The 15,916-nt window shown below is 27.7% G+C and overlaps 1 protein-coding gene across 3 annotated transcripts in view; it reads left to right on the plus strand.

The window, feature by feature from the left end:
- LOC129912742 (cyclic AMP-dependent transcription factor ATF-4) overlaps nucleotides 1-15,916 on the plus strand; it is a 48,309-nt gene that overhangs the window by 26,617 nt on the left and 5,776 nt on the right. The window contains exon 1 of one of the 3 annotated variants that reach the window (XM_055991150.1): nucleotides 3,921-4,074. The exons of the other annotated variants lie outside the window; for them this stretch is intronic. Coding sequence (XP_055847125.1) covers nucleotides 4,044-4,074 — 31 coding nt within the window. The 5' untranslated portion in view covers nucleotides 3,921-4,043. Of the gene's footprint in view, nucleotides 1-3,920; nucleotides 4,075-15,916 lie in introns of those variants that run through there. 3 annotated transcript variants of the gene reach the window in all.

The following is a 15,916-nucleotide window of genomic DNA, read 5'->3' on the forward strand; positions in this document are numbered from 1 at the left end:
AAAAAGCACCACTGTGCGCTATTCGAGTATAAAGCATGGTAGTTTGGTACATACTCCTAGTGAAATGAACAAAAAAAAAACACATCTCAACTTGTGAACATTCGAAATTAATCGCTGATGTACCATTTCATGAACACGCTTACAATGAGCTACATATACACATTCCGTTTGGAAAGCATTCAAGGCTTTTTTTCTTTAATTTTCAAATTTATTTGTTTGAAAAAATTGTACAAGGCGTAATTGCAATCAGGTTTTTTGATAATAACAATATTCAGATTTTTTGTATGACTTAAAATGAAGTGTCAAAAATAAAATTCAATTTAGTTGGGAAAATTTCATTCATTTACCTCACATTCAGAAAATGATTTGTTCTAAAAATTGCTTTTGTTTAGTTTTTAGAAAGTCACAAGTTTATTACTATATTTGTTGTTGCACTTGAAATAACGTCTCTTAAAACATATTTCTATCTCTCTTATATTGCTTCGCTTTCGAGATAAAGTTAATTAAGAAAAGATTCCTTGATTTTATTCATACAAATAGAGTATGAGAAATTTTTAGAATTAATTTCGTCAGAAATGTTTCTAACTAGACACGTTTTTTAGCAGTGATGAGTTACAGATAGCTAAACAAACTTAGGTACATAGATTTCAACGTCGAAATCCAAAATGTACATAGGTACACATAATTTTGAGTATGACGTTTTTATTCTGTTGTGCATAATTTTTTTTAGATTTTTTCACTTGTGGTCCAAGGTTTGGTGAATTTTTTATTTTTATTGTTTTGCTTGTCATATATAAATGTATTTGACTCAAACATTCTTGTTTTACAAATAAATTTAATAACATCATGGAACCCATAGGGTCACAAATATAGAAAATCTAATATAGTTATTAGTCTCGTTCTTTCTTATATACTCAGTAGCTACTACTCAGTTTTTAATTTATTAGCAAAATAAAAACAAATTACACAAGTATTTGTGCTGTTTTTATTTTTTCGAATAAAATAAAAAATGAGTAGCTATACTGCTGAGTATTAGAAAAAACACGTCTTATATTGCTTAGTTCTGAATACAAGTGGGCAAATATTCAATTGTTAGAAATCTGTAAAGAGCTCTCGCAAACGTACCTTAATAAGCCAAATGTGATTAATTTTGGTAGGTTAAAATGAAATTTGCTTATATACTCTAAAAGGATGAATATATTTAAAATTTTCAAGTGCAGCAGGTTTTGAAGGATAATGACAACCTTCAGTTGTTACCAATTGTAAAAATTCCGCAACACTCGAAAACTATGGTAGCAAGACCATAGTTTTCGAGTGTTGCGGAATTTTTACACTCTCCATATCCTTAAATTTCCTCTTCTTTCAAAAAACACAATTCTTGCTGTTTTTGCTACTGTTTGCCACTGTTTAGTTAATATGAAATGACAAAAAAGAAAGAGGTATTATTTTTTTTTTTTTGTTGAGAGGCGTCAGATTGCCTGGAATCAGCATTAAAGAAATACCTTAAAATCATGTATTATATGTCTATTTTTGTTTTGTTGCGGACATGATATATTTCTAGACTTTTGAGGTTAGTTATATAATACCAAGACGAAGATTTTGGGCAGTCAAAAATTTTAATTAGCATTCATTCCGAGTTTTACTCTTTTTTCGCCTTATTTAAATGTACTCAACAATATAAAAATAATACAAAAAATACATATTTCCATACATTTCATATGAAAGAATGAGGTTTATTTTAAACTAACGTTTCTCGAAGACAAAAAGATTTCAAAACATTTTACCAACACCCACAATAATTTCTAATCGACAAAAAAAAAAAAATATTAAGCAACGATAACGTTGATGCATAATTTTTCTTATGGCTAAAAGGACCTTGTGTATCAAGGAGACTCTATGGATTGTATAATAAATAACGCGAAATTTTATCAAAAATTGATACAAATGTATAGATAACAATCTTTTTTTATCAAAAAACAAAACCGACTTCCATGGATCAAAAGTGGGTTTTGTGGTTTTTCTAATAGTTCCTATGGCTATAACTGAACGATTGAAATGGGACCTCATTGCAGCCACCAGCTTTCCAATACAAAAAGAATTATCAAACATAAAGAAAAAAAATCCTCCTTTTTGGAAGTCGGTAAAAAGGCAAACACTTATAATTTTCAATATAATAATTCGTTATTTGCATTGAACTCTTTTTTTTTTACTATGTTTAACTTTTAGCATTCAATTCAATTTATATTATTTATATTGGATCAGTTGAAATTGGATTTCAATATTTCCGTTCGCTCACAAATAATATTAAAGTTAAAAAAATTTTGTGCAAAAATATATAAAATACATTTTCTCTTTTGACAAACAAAAACATTGGACAGATACAACTAAATAGGTTATAAAATAAATTAACCGTAATGAGCATTCAATTATTAGTTTAACTCCCAGTCACTCCTATAAGCACCTGCCTTCCAATTTGAACCAGAATTTTTTTCTAAACCAAATAACATGTCTTTCCTGATAATAATAGTAACATTAAGAAATACAACAACAACAAAATAAAACTAAGCAAACCTGAGTTGCAAGCCCTGTCATTAAGAATGAATTAAAAAAAAAAAAAAAAGAAAATAACAAAATTTCAAGTGGCAACACTACTTTCAAAAAAAAAACCAATACCAACACCTTTTAACCAGCAGCAGTATGGTGTTGTGTGTGGAACAACAATATAATTAACATTAACAATCATCATCATCATGATCAACCTAAAGAGCGAAAAACTTGTATAAAGTAAAACAGTTTGAAACTTTCAATCGGCCGTGCTATACAAAACGACGCATTAAAAAAATTTCGTTTCGATCTTTTTTTTTTCAATCTTGTCTTGTCTATAAGATACAAAAAACCCCTTAAGCAAATTGAATGAACTTCAATAAGATATATTATTTGTGGTTTTAACTCTTGGATTTTATCAATATCAACAAAATAAAAAACACTCGAAGTGATAATATTTTGTAATTTCACTAAAATTCAAAAAAAAAAAAAAAAACAGGAAGAAATATAAAGTTTCGTTATAAATTTTGGCAACATCCACTCGTCCTGGTTGTTACATGTAAAGAATAATTCAAATCTAATAAGCGCTCAACCGTGAGCATGATACCTCACTGCGGATATCGTTACACATGGAACCGTGAAATTGTGTTCAATTCACAAAAATTGGTGAAGAGACGTTAAATCTCCCAACAACAACAAGGAGTCTCAATACAAATTGCAGCAGCAAGCGCGTCTTTCGTTTTATTTTTTTTGTATCTCAAACTCTTTTTTTTTCCATTCATAAATATTTTTTAATATTTTTTTTTTTGTTACATATTTTTTTCTATAACACTTTTTTTTTTTTAACTTACGTCAAGAAGAACAATAAAAAAAATATATATATAAATATTTAATTTTTCTTATTTTTTTTTTTTTACTTTTATCTTTAATTTTATTGTGCATGCAATTTTTTTTCTATTAATCTTTTTATATAAAATATATCGTATAAACATTCAATAAAAAAAGAAAAACAATAGTTCAACAGGTAGATTTAAATTTATAAAACAAAAAAAAAAATCTCAAAACCTTCCATTAAACTAAAAACAAAATAAAAAAAAAAAAAATACAAAAAATATTGAAGAAATCTGTGATTCGTTAGCCATTCGGTTCTAGTTAACACAAAGAAATTAAATAATTGCATTTTTGTTTGTATAGTTGAGTAGATAATAATAATTTTTTTTTTATTTTATTTTCTTGTTGCTCTATAATAATACAAAAATAATTTTAATAAATAATTTAGACTTATTTTTGATATTTATATTTAATTAATATTTGCCATAGAATTGTTTACATTTTTATACAAAAAAATAGAAAAATCTCAAGTTTTTATCTCTTTAAGCTTTTTTTTTTTTATACATAAAATAGATATAAACCATTTTTTTTGTCGATATAACTTTTTTTTGGTTTGTTTGCATTTGTTAACTCGCGCCGAAAAATACGAGTATCTTGCTGCTGCAATAATGAATGCCTATGCGACAGCGAATACATTTGGTTAGTATTTTTTTTTTTTTAGCTATTTGTTATTTCTTTTTGTTTTTCAGTGATTCTTCAATATGCTAAATGCTATGCGGATGTCATTTAGATTACATTTTTTAATGTTTGTTTTTGTTTTGTTTTTTTTTTGACAATTTTTGGAGGAATTTTTTGAAATATTTCATATTGGAAAAAAACCGGGGGAATGTACACACTATGTTTTTTGTTTTCTATTTTTAGAAAAACAAGAGAAAAAGAGATACTTACCTACATAGAAATAATAACAAATACAAAAATTTAAAACAAAAACATTCACACATGGCATGGATGGTAACAGACTATCTCTCTTGGAGTGTATTATTTTGGGGAATCTTTTAATGAGCGTCATAAACGGAGTAGATAGAAGATTATTATTATTTTTTTTTTGCAATGAGATAAGGTGATTTAAATGGTATGGGAACACCGATATTTTTTTGGTAGTTAGGTATTCTTTTTTTTTTCTTTGTTTAATCTCATGGTCGTTGGATTAATCTGAGGCTTTTAGGAGATATACCCATTTATAGTCTTTTTTATAGATTTTAATTGTTTTTTTTTTTTTTTGGCTTCTTGGTGTTAAATATTTATTAAGCGTAAGCATTAAGCATGTGCTTTATTTTCAGCTGATTTATATAATATGAAACGTTGAATAGTTTGTTAAGCTGTATTTAATCGATAGGGTATTATTTGAAAACCAAATGTCAGCTGTCAACTTTTATAATAATCTTTTTTATCAAAAAACAAAACCGACTTCCATGGATTAAAACTGGGTTTTATAGTTTTTCTAATAGTTCCTATTGCTGAACGAAATTGAAATGAGACCACATTGCAGTCACCAGCTATCCAATACAAAAAGAATTATCAAAATTGGTTCACCTAGTCAAAAGTTATGAGGTAACAAACATAAAAAAAAAATACAGGCGAATTGAATACCTCCTACTTTTTGGAAGTCGGTAAAAATGTAAATCATTTAAAAATGCGTCAATTTTAACACTTTGCAAAAGAAACTAATTTAAAATTACCATTAAGACAGTGTCTGAAATTGCAGATCAACTCAGCAAATCACAGCACATATTATCACAAGTTTTGATTGGAACAAATTAATTTTGAGATCAATTTATTTGAATGAGTTTCTTTTGGAAAAACACACCTTTTGGTGGTTGTTGTTTTACTTATTTTTTAATGGTTTCAAAAGAATTGACTAAATGTTCCCTGTGATAGTTCTTTGATAGACTGTCCATAACGAGTTGTCCTGTGATGTTTGACATAGTTATTAACAGGTTTGGCTTAATATCAATGTTACAAAAAGAGATTGGTCTACGCCTGCATATATTTTGAGTGTCACACCGTGATATGTTATTGCTGAGATTCTGTAAGATTATACCATTGTATATATATTTCTATAGTACTATCAATCCATGAAAATACTTTAGCGACATCTTTTGGTAGATCTGCACTTCAATTTTCTGCATAAGGTTCAAACATAAAATAAACTAGCGGTCCCAGCGGTGGCGACGCAAAACAGAAAATTCTACTTCATGAGAGTACTATAAGAATATATATACAATGATTATACCCTCAAAATTATTTTTCTTCGTTAAACTTGTGAGAATTTTTTGAGAGATTTTAATTTTCCTTTGAAAAATCATAATGCTCTATGTTGATCCATGGAATTCGGTTTTGTTTTTTGATAAAAATGATTTGTTCTGGAACTTGTATTTAAGTATTTTTTTTTTTTTTCTTTAATGAATTTGCAAAATTTTGTAACTTAGGGTTCAACGATCTATATCAGGGTTGTAAAAATATAGACTAAGAAGTTTGCTTTTGAAATAAAAATTATGTACCGACACATTTTGCATTGAATTTTATTTAATGCCATAACGTTTTTTTGTAAGAAAATGTTCGGTTTACGTAAATTTTTTTTTTTTATTTTAAAAATTTTTAATTTGCAATTATTTCATTGGGCAAGAAGGATTTTGTTTTATTGAGTTTGATGAACTTTTCCGATTTTTTTTTTGGGGCGCTGAACTTGAATTCGAAGTCAAAAATGTTCTATCAGCTCGCGGTTTCGAGATACTTTCGTTATAAAATTTCGATAATCGATTTTTTGCTATGTACTTTTTAAGCATTTCCCTAGCTTATATGTGGTTTTGCTGAAACAAAACAAAGCAATATTTTTCTAGATGTTTTGGGTGCTGACTTGAATCCGAAATTAGATTTTTTTTCTATCAGCTTGCGTTTTTGAGATGATTCAATATATTTGATATATTCAATAATTGATTTTTTGCTATATTTTAAGCATTTTCTTAGTACCTGTTTAACCCAAACTAGAGCTGCAAGAAAAAAACTGAGTGCAGAAAAAAACAATTAAGAAGCTCCATAAAACATAAAAAGGTGCAATTTTGCTGACAAGTGTTATTATTTTATTTGCATTAATTTTTTTTTAAATTTGTAATGAAATCCAAATGAATTTAAAAAAAAAATGATTTTACACAATTCTTATCTTTATCAAAGAATTCAAACCGTGTAAAATTCGTTAGTTTGTAGTTTTTTTTTCATAATTTATGGTTGATTAATATAGGAGAATAGAAATATCAACAAGAATTCAATTGCAATTGCTTGCACCAGAAAGCTTAAAGTTTTCAGTATTTATTTTAATTAATGAACTGTGGAATACTCACCTTATATTGAAAATTTGATCTATTTTTTTTTTTTTTTGAGATTCTGAAAACGAATCTGAAATGGCCCAACAAAATTCCTTACGCCAACTATTAAATGTGATTTAAAATATCAAAAAAAGTTGTTTAATAAAATTAGAGAAAATTACCAACAATGTATTACCCAATTTGTTGTACGACTTTTGGCTTCCGTTCAAAAGGGTATTGACAAATTCCTAAAAACAGATATAAAAATATATAAATATACACTCCTTTTCATCAAAATAGGCACACAACTTTTCAAATGTTCAGTATTCTTTTTTTCCTTACAGTGTAGGAAAAATGAAGATTTTTTGATGTCAAGTCATTGTTTAAAATGTTAGCAGAATCAGCAAAAAAAAAGTGGTCAATTAAATGAATTTAAACCAAGTTCTTCTTAAAAATGTATTTTAATTATTTTATTTTTTGTATAGTGGCGTTTTTACTCCTTAAAAAATAACAAAACTGTCCAGAAATTGCATTGTTAAATCTCTTTTCGCAATCTATTTTAATCTCATCCCTAAATTGTTGAATGGTGGGTTAGGAAATATTTTTGTCTTAAAATCGACTATCACAAATTTTATCAGTACGGACTAGCCATTTCCAAACATGTTCAACAAGGTTCAGGGTTGCTTTCTATGGCAGATACTGAAGTAGTTCCTAAATTTGCACTTCCTCCCAATAATTTACAGACCATTTTTTGTGGTAGGAGGCGTGGTCCTGTTGAAAAATTCAGTATATTGGTTCACAAACACTAGAGAATTAAGGAAAAGTTTCTTGAATATTCATTTACAAATAATTTTGTGACTATTCTTCATGTTTGAAATTCATTCATTCATTGTATTATCGTAGTAGATTACTTTCTTCCATGCCTTAACACTTCTTTTTGACAATGAAGTTGGTCTCAAAATGATTTCTCCTTTCGCAGAATGTTAATTTCATAGTTTAACTCACCAAGGCCACATAATAAATTATATCTTCGTTGATCCAAAATAACAAAAAATACCACTCAACTTTTCATGTGGTAAGGGATTTCAAAAACCTTAAACGCATACAATTCTGTTCTTGGTTTAGTAATTGTGTCTTTTCAAAATTCAGCCATTTTAGAAGATTGGGACTAATGACCATTCTATTTACTGTCCTAAAATTGCAAACAACAACTGTTTTTCACTTTTATTCTTGTCGTTAATCCACCAAAACTGGTAGCACATGTAAAAATTTACTCGTTTAAAGAGTGTTTTTTTTGCATTTTTTTTACCACCATTCATTTTTTTACCCCTAGAATGTTTGTATCTGAAGTCTGGATAGAGCATATTAACAAATCGTAATTTTTTTTAACCAAACCAGTACTGGTGGAACCTTAATTTTTTGTTTTATTTTTTAAGGTGTTTTCGCCAAAATTTAGCGATTTTAATCCACCCATGTTTTTCAAAATGGTAGTATGATTATTAAATTACACTTAGGAAAGTCCAGTTACTTGTTTTAATGGTAGATTTGCTCGAAACCCACAAAAACATTAAAGATACATATCAAGGGTGTACCTATTCTGATGAAGAAAAAAATAAGTTAATTTTTTCTCAAAAAATACTTTACCATAAAAACAATGGGAAAGTTATGGTCCATTTTGAAAAAATTTTAGCCGTTACTTTTCCTAACATCTTAAACAATCAAAAAACAATAAAATCTTGTTAGGTCACGCACCACCATTGGGGACAAATGATTAATGAACATTTGAAAAGTTGTTTACCTATTCTGATGAAAAGGAGTGTATATAGCGCAAAATTCAGTGCTGGTTTCCAATTTCCTATATTTCACCAATGCAATGTAATAAATCTTGTATGGTAGGTTCATAAAATTTTTTTTTTTTTTGCTACAAGTTAAACTTCTCTCTCTCCTATTAAATAGAGTAAGAAGTCTACAATCTACAAAAAATGTTGTAAAACAACTTCAAATTTACCTTCACCTACTAATCTCTTGAATACAACACAAGTTTTGTGCACAAAATATTTCTTGCCTTCGGTTAAATTATCAAAACTAATTGTATTTCGTTACACCTTTGGTCATTACTCATTACGAACAAAAAAAAAAAAATAAGTTTTTCCACATTGTTGTTGGTATCTAAAAGTGCTATGTGTTACTACACTTCCCACTTGTACGTAAGTACAACATAACTTTGGTTTACTCGTGTGGAAAGATCGACATAAACTTTAAATTGTCTAATCCAGTTTTACCACTGCTAATGTCCGATCCAAATAGTGCATATTTGAAAATGTTTAAATAGTTATTTAAGCCCACAGACGAAAAATTCTATCCTACTTGTCTTGGTGACACCAAAGTTGTCATTTATTGAATTTAAATCACGTTTAGATTTTTTTTATAATTCTTTGAAAGCAAATTCGAAGTCAATTTTGTATTTCCTATCGAAGAAATAGAGTTAATGAATGCGTAGGTGTTAGCAATCAAGTAATCAAGTTCGCTGTCACGATTTGATGCAAAAACACTTCTGATTTTTATTCTTGTAAAAAAAACTCGTTAGTTATAGTTGCCAATGTTATTTAAATTTTTTTCTCGGAAGTAGACACAATAGACTACACGAACTTCAGAAAACAGTTTTCAGACAGTTACAATCTTCTTATTTCAATTTTATTTATTATTCACAAATATTTAATTAACTGTGTTGATTCTTCGCAGATGTATAGCTTCTATCTTTACAAAGATTATAGCGCGATAAAATCGAATAGAAGATTTATAATTTATTTATATTTATTTTGCCGGGCACGTATTTTTAAAATAATGTGGGTATACTTTTAAAATAAATACAATGATCAGACTAACTAGACATGCATGCTGCAGTGACGCAAAACAAATTATTTACATTATTATAAAAAAATAAGTATATCTTATTAAATATCAAAATATCGTAAATTAAAAAAAAAAAACGTGATTAACGTAAATAAAAAATATATATCATTAGCTGAGAAAAAAAGGTGAGAAAAAAGTTCGAATTTATAATTAACTTTCACACCTAAAATGAGGTCTATCACTCACTCTAAGTCAAGGCTAAAGCAAGATATATCTTATCTTTTTGCAAAGCTACCATATTAAGCTCTTAAAACAAAAGTAGACAAAAATAATTATGATTATTTACAATGTTTTGTTATTTTTATTTTTAAATATTTTTTTTTATAAAGATTAGAAAACTTTTCTAATCCAATTTAATTGCATTCGTGCATTTTTGAGATTCAATCAAACTTTTCAAAATCCCTTCCTTTTTGTACTGGTTAATCAATACTATCGAACGTCTTTAAATTCTTCTATTAACTTAATTATTTTGTTATTTTTTTTTTTCAAGATGTTTATGAATAAAAATAAAAGTTATCCATCAAAGGTCAAGCTCTATAAAAAACAACAATTAAACTGTTTGTGTTCCAATATTAGGGTCAATGAATTTATTGATCGAATTTAAATACAAACAAACAAAACAAAAAAAAACATTTTTTCAAACTTTCTCGATCGTACAGAAAGAGTTCAATAATTTATTTATTTGGCACCCCTCAAACAAAAACACATTTCAATTTTATGTCATGGAAAGAAACTTTATCATTATTTGCTTTCTCATTTATGGCGCCCAAATTGAAAATAAATTTGACAAAAAACATTATGAAATTCGGAAACAAGTTTCATTATTATTTTAATTACTATCCCCAAAAAAAAATGTTAATACTTTTGAAAGATTTATTTTTAAACTTGAAATCACAGTGGCGCAAACATAAAATTTCAGAATATTCTTTTGTTTGGCAACAAAAAGGGCCAAATGATTTGACTGATAGATTTTTCTTATCTTATGCACTCTACTTACAATGTAAATTTATTTTAAATTGATGTCTATTAAGTTGTTTTTAATAGATAACCCAGTTAATTGCTTGTTTTTAAAATGGTCAAAATATAAATTAGACTCTATTAATAGAAATGTTAACACGCGTACTTTAACTATTTGATGTCCTTGTACATTATTATTGGGTTATATATACAGTAAAGCCTCTTTAGTCCAGAGAATTTAATTTTTTTCTTATTTTTTGTCTTTTCCATAAAATACAAAAAAAAGACAATTTTGATTCATTCTGAAATTTTATGATCTTTAAAATTTGGAAAATTTTGTCACTTACACATCTTTACAACCGACATCTTTGATTTGATTCTACAAAAACTGAAAAGAACAAAAAGTGGTTTTGGTTCTCTGGACCTGTACTATTCTTTGAACAAATCTATCAACTTTAATTTAGTCGGTAGTTTTATTTTGTTACTGTTGCGGTGCCAATGTTTCAAAAGTCTTGTCAAAATAATTTTTTTACTGGATTTTTTCTATCCGAATTCAGTCAAACAAACAGTTAAACATTTTTGTAAAAAATTTCCAGTAAAAACAACATCTTATTTTTTTTTTTGAAAACAAAATTATAGTAGAGTAACTAAAGCAAATTATTAGGTAACCCGGCCGATTTAAAATTGCCGATGTTGCCGTCTTGTTTTTTTAAATTAAAATTAAATTTTTTTTGAACAAATGATAGCAAAAGATTCTTTAGATAATTTAAGGAACAAAATTATAATGGAGTAAGGGACAATCTTCCAAACACAAAAAAAAATATTTTGAAAACAACGGCAACACCTACAATATTTTAAAATACATTTTTAAAAAGCCAGAAGCTCATTCCTATCTCTTAAATTAAAATCCACTAAATTTAATTAAGAGTTTTTGAAAAAATGGTCCTCAAACTCTGAACTAAAAAAAAATGTTATTAGAAAATTTTAAATTACTTTTTTCCAAACTTTTTCTAATAAAATATGAATTTATTTTTAAAACATTTTTGGCCATAAATATTATCAGTTGAATTTCGAAGCAGAAAAGGTAATATATATCTTCTGAAAACAAAAAATTAAAAATTACTTCAATTTCAATGGGTTTTTTTTTGATAAAAACTGAATTTTTGCATTGACATAATTAATTTTCTCAAAGACTTTGGTAAATAAGAACTCTAAATTTTTGATATTTAACTTTCAACACTAAGGGTTATTAAATGAATAAAAAATAATTTTATATTTAGTTGTTGAACTTTGAAAAAAAAAATAAGTTAAATTTTTTTTCAAAACTTCTATTAAAAAAAGTTCTTCGAAAATGAAATACTTTTTAATTTTTTTCGTAAACCGTAATACATATTGACATGCCCTTTTATAATTTCAAATCATAATAAATGCGGCCAAAAAATTTGAAAATAAATGCATTTTATTATTACGAAAAAAATTTAAAAAGAACAAAAATCTGATTTCAGTTACCATTCTTTCAAAAGCCCTTCATTCAATTAACTTAATTTTAATTTAACTAATATGACTAGGCTTCTAGCTTTTTAAAAATGTATATTAAAATACTGTAGGTGTTGACGTTGTGTTCAAATATTTTTTTTTGTGTTTGAAGTCAATTAATAAGAAAATTGCATCTATCGCTTGAACGATGGAAGATTGTCCTTGAATTTCCTAGACAATCTTTTGACATCAATTAATTTATGAAATTTAAGAAAAATTTTTGAAAAATAATTTTTTGTTCACAAAAATCTTCAATTAAATTTAAAAAATCAAAACGGCAACACCGATAATTTTTAATCTAGATATAGACTTTTAAGTATTTTTAATTACCGACGTTTGAAAAAAAAGATCATCAAAATCTAAGCTGTTCGGCCGGGTTCCCTAATATTGCCAATTTTTGAGCTTTAGTTACTCCACTAGTAGGTACTTTCTATGTAGAGCTAAATTTTCAGATCGAATTTAATGTAAGCTTCTCTCCGAAATCTTATTTAAAAAAAAAATCTGTAAAATAAAACAGTCGGCTGGGTTCAAATTTTTCTTTCAGTCCAAACCGTAAAAACTGAATTCAATCAAACAGGCAACACTGTTGTGTAAAATGTGCATAGCGTAATGCACTTATTTTAATACGTTTATGAATATTGCTTTTAAATATGTACATTTTAAGTTGTGACAATACTGATCAAGGTCCTTTTCAATGGGAACATGATTATTTCATATTTCTTTACAATAATTTAATTCCAATCTTTTTAATATTTTTGAAGTTATATTAATGATGGATGACATAGCCGAATTGCGAACATTCGTTCACGGTAGATAGGTAGGTAGAAATGGTGGTAGAAAGAGTACCCGCTCAGGAAAGCAAATTTAGAGCTGTGACAACAGCACGTAACTCGATACAATCGCGTGTGTTCGACACAATCGAGTATCGCCAGCATCTAATTTGTTTCAATCGAAGGTTTTCAATGTAAAATGTCCGATTGATCCAAAATAGGTGTGGTCCAAGAAAGACAAAATTACTGATTGTTTTGGTCCTGAGATATTGTTGGTCTGAACCTGCCCTGATCAGATACCTACCTAAAGCACAAAAGCAGAGTTCGTCCATCAGGGGACTCAGTGAATAAGTCCTTAGTCCACATTACATGTAGATTTTATTGCGTAAAAATCTTAGATTAAAAAGATTAAATTAATTTTAAATTAAAAATTTTGTGGCAGTTTTTTCGTCATGATATCGACTTTTCGAAAGTGTTTGATCATGTGTTAAGGGAATGTCGATATTGAGGCTAAAAGGTGGCAAAAATAAATTTCACAAAAAAAAAACAAAAATCAAAGATCAAAACGACAAAATCCCTCAGTATTGTCAAATAATTGCTATACTTTCGTCATTGTCATAATTTTTGTTTTGTTACTCTACATTCTATATGGCATGAGGAAATCAATTTCATCAACACAATATTGAGTTGAGATTTGTGATTCATTACGTTTCTAGTGTTACCCCATAAGCTATCGCTCTTACTGAGAAACAGAAAAAAAAGAACTCATGTTCTACTTCAATCATTTATATGAACTGAAAGTCGAAAAGGTTATCATTTGAATAACCAATACATTGTTATTGAAATAAAGAAAATATCAATCTGAAAGGAAAATAACCCCGATCTGTTTAACACAAAACAGAAACAATAACAACAACAAAAATATCAACACGTTCCACTTTTTGAAATTTAATTTTTCCTTGTTATTGGAAACAAATCAACTTTAAGTCAATAGATTTTTTTCAACCCCGTTTTTATTGATAAGTTATATTTTTCTGCAACCCTATATAGAGTTAGCATAGCAACTTAAATGATTTTTTTTTTTATTATAATTTGTTTATCAAGACTCAGTCACACCTGCTTCATTAAAAATTCAAAATGTTCTGGGTTGTTGTTTTTTTTTTTTATCTCGTACTTGTACTTACTTTTAGTTGGGGGCTTATAGTTAAATATTGAGAAATTAACATACTTGTTTTGTCCATGCGAGTAGATCGTTAGGCATTTTTTTTGTTGTTTTTGCTTGTGATTCATTTGTTTATTTGCTCGAAACCTATTCTACTGGTTCAAGGACGTTTATAAAATGCAAGTTTTTTTTTTAATTTATATGTAAGACAGCCAAGTCAAGCCATATTCACCACCCTTCAACTTTTTTGCTCCTTTTCTACTATGGTTAAAACGAAGGAACAATTTCTTAGAAGTACATTCTTTGATGATAGGACCAACTGTCAGAAACAGAGGTCAAAGGCTTGATATCTTTTCTCAAAGTGATTACAAGGATCGACTTATCGACCAGCAAGCTTTTTAATTTATAAACCAATGAGTTTACTTCTCTAGTAAAAAGTATAGGTGCTAGAAAATATGGCAAAGTTGGTATGAGAATTCTCATAGCTTTTTATTGGTATTCCGTATCCTAAGCTAAATATAGTTTGAAACTTGAAAGTAAAAGATTCCTTATAAAAAGGGGTCAATTTCCAGGGTTCATTGCTCTAAACCACCTTCTTTCCAAATTTGTTTATATCTGGCAAATGTTAATGCAAAAAGCTTATTTTATTTAATTTAATTTAAAATAATAATAAAATAAAGTTATAAATTGAATTCAAACAAATCTTATTGCTGTTAAGCCCTTCCTACACAATTTAAATTTAAATATGATACATTTTTAACTTACAACAAAGTGGTTTATAATATACTTTTACACGAGAGTACGTAATATATCAAAACAACTTAATTGAGAATTTTGTTTACTTGAATTGAAATTTTTGCAGCTGTTAATTGTATTTAAATGCAATTATTCATTAAGAGGCTTACATACAAATATAGAAATATTCAAATTCAATAAAAATACATAAAACATATATATTATTTCTGCACTGCTTGAACTGGTATTTTGCCCAACCCGTATAGTGGAATTTTTCCATCTAAAGCAATTCTGAGAACAAATACAATTTTGTTTTCTATTATAATTTGATCTTGGACAATTTGTTGCATTTGTTGTTTGCATTTTTTTTCACTACTACAGTTGATTCTCTCTAAAATAAAATTGATGCTGCATTGTTTTTTCGCATCTAATAATAACAAGCATTTAATTTAAAATACCGAAACAATTGCCATCACATCTGACATATTTAAGCCATTTATTGTCATAATCGCATTTAATAAGAAAAAATAGTACCTTAAAACTCTTAAGATGCATCTGCACTTACAAATCAACAGCATTTCGATTGTCACTGGCACGAGCTTGCCATTCTTTAATGGATAATTTGTATGCTAAATGTATAAGGCATTTAAACATTCTTATCCTACCATGGAGACATTCCAAAAGATACGTGTTCTGTTTTAAATGGACCTCCTATCATATCTTTAAATTTGTTGTTGATAAAAACAGAAGAATCGACTGCTTCTGGACCGTGAAAAGCTTGTTTATAAGAGCTATGTCTCGAGCTACCATCGAAGTCCAACTTTGATATTGAGTAATACTTCTCAAGTTCTATGTGTTCTAATTTCTCAAAAACACACTCTAACCTTGAAATTAGTCTTTTTGATGTTATGCCAAACAAAGTTTGATAACTGACTTTGGCACAATGTAGCCTGTAATTCTTTTCTTTAAGTAGTTTTACGGCTTGGATATGTCCGAAAGCCCTTAAGTTTAATTTTATTTGACCACCATAATTGATGACATCAACAAGTACACAATCTCTCAAGCCCTTGGTTTTACGTTCGTTCGGAAGAATTCTCAAATATTAC

This window comes from Episyrphus balteatus, chromosome 1 (assembly GCF_945859705.1).
Source record: "Episyrphus balteatus chromosome 1, idEpiBalt1.1, whole genome shotgun sequence".
NCBI classification, from domain to species: domain Eukaryota; kingdom Metazoa; phylum Arthropoda; class Insecta; order Diptera; family Syrphidae; genus Episyrphus; species Episyrphus balteatus.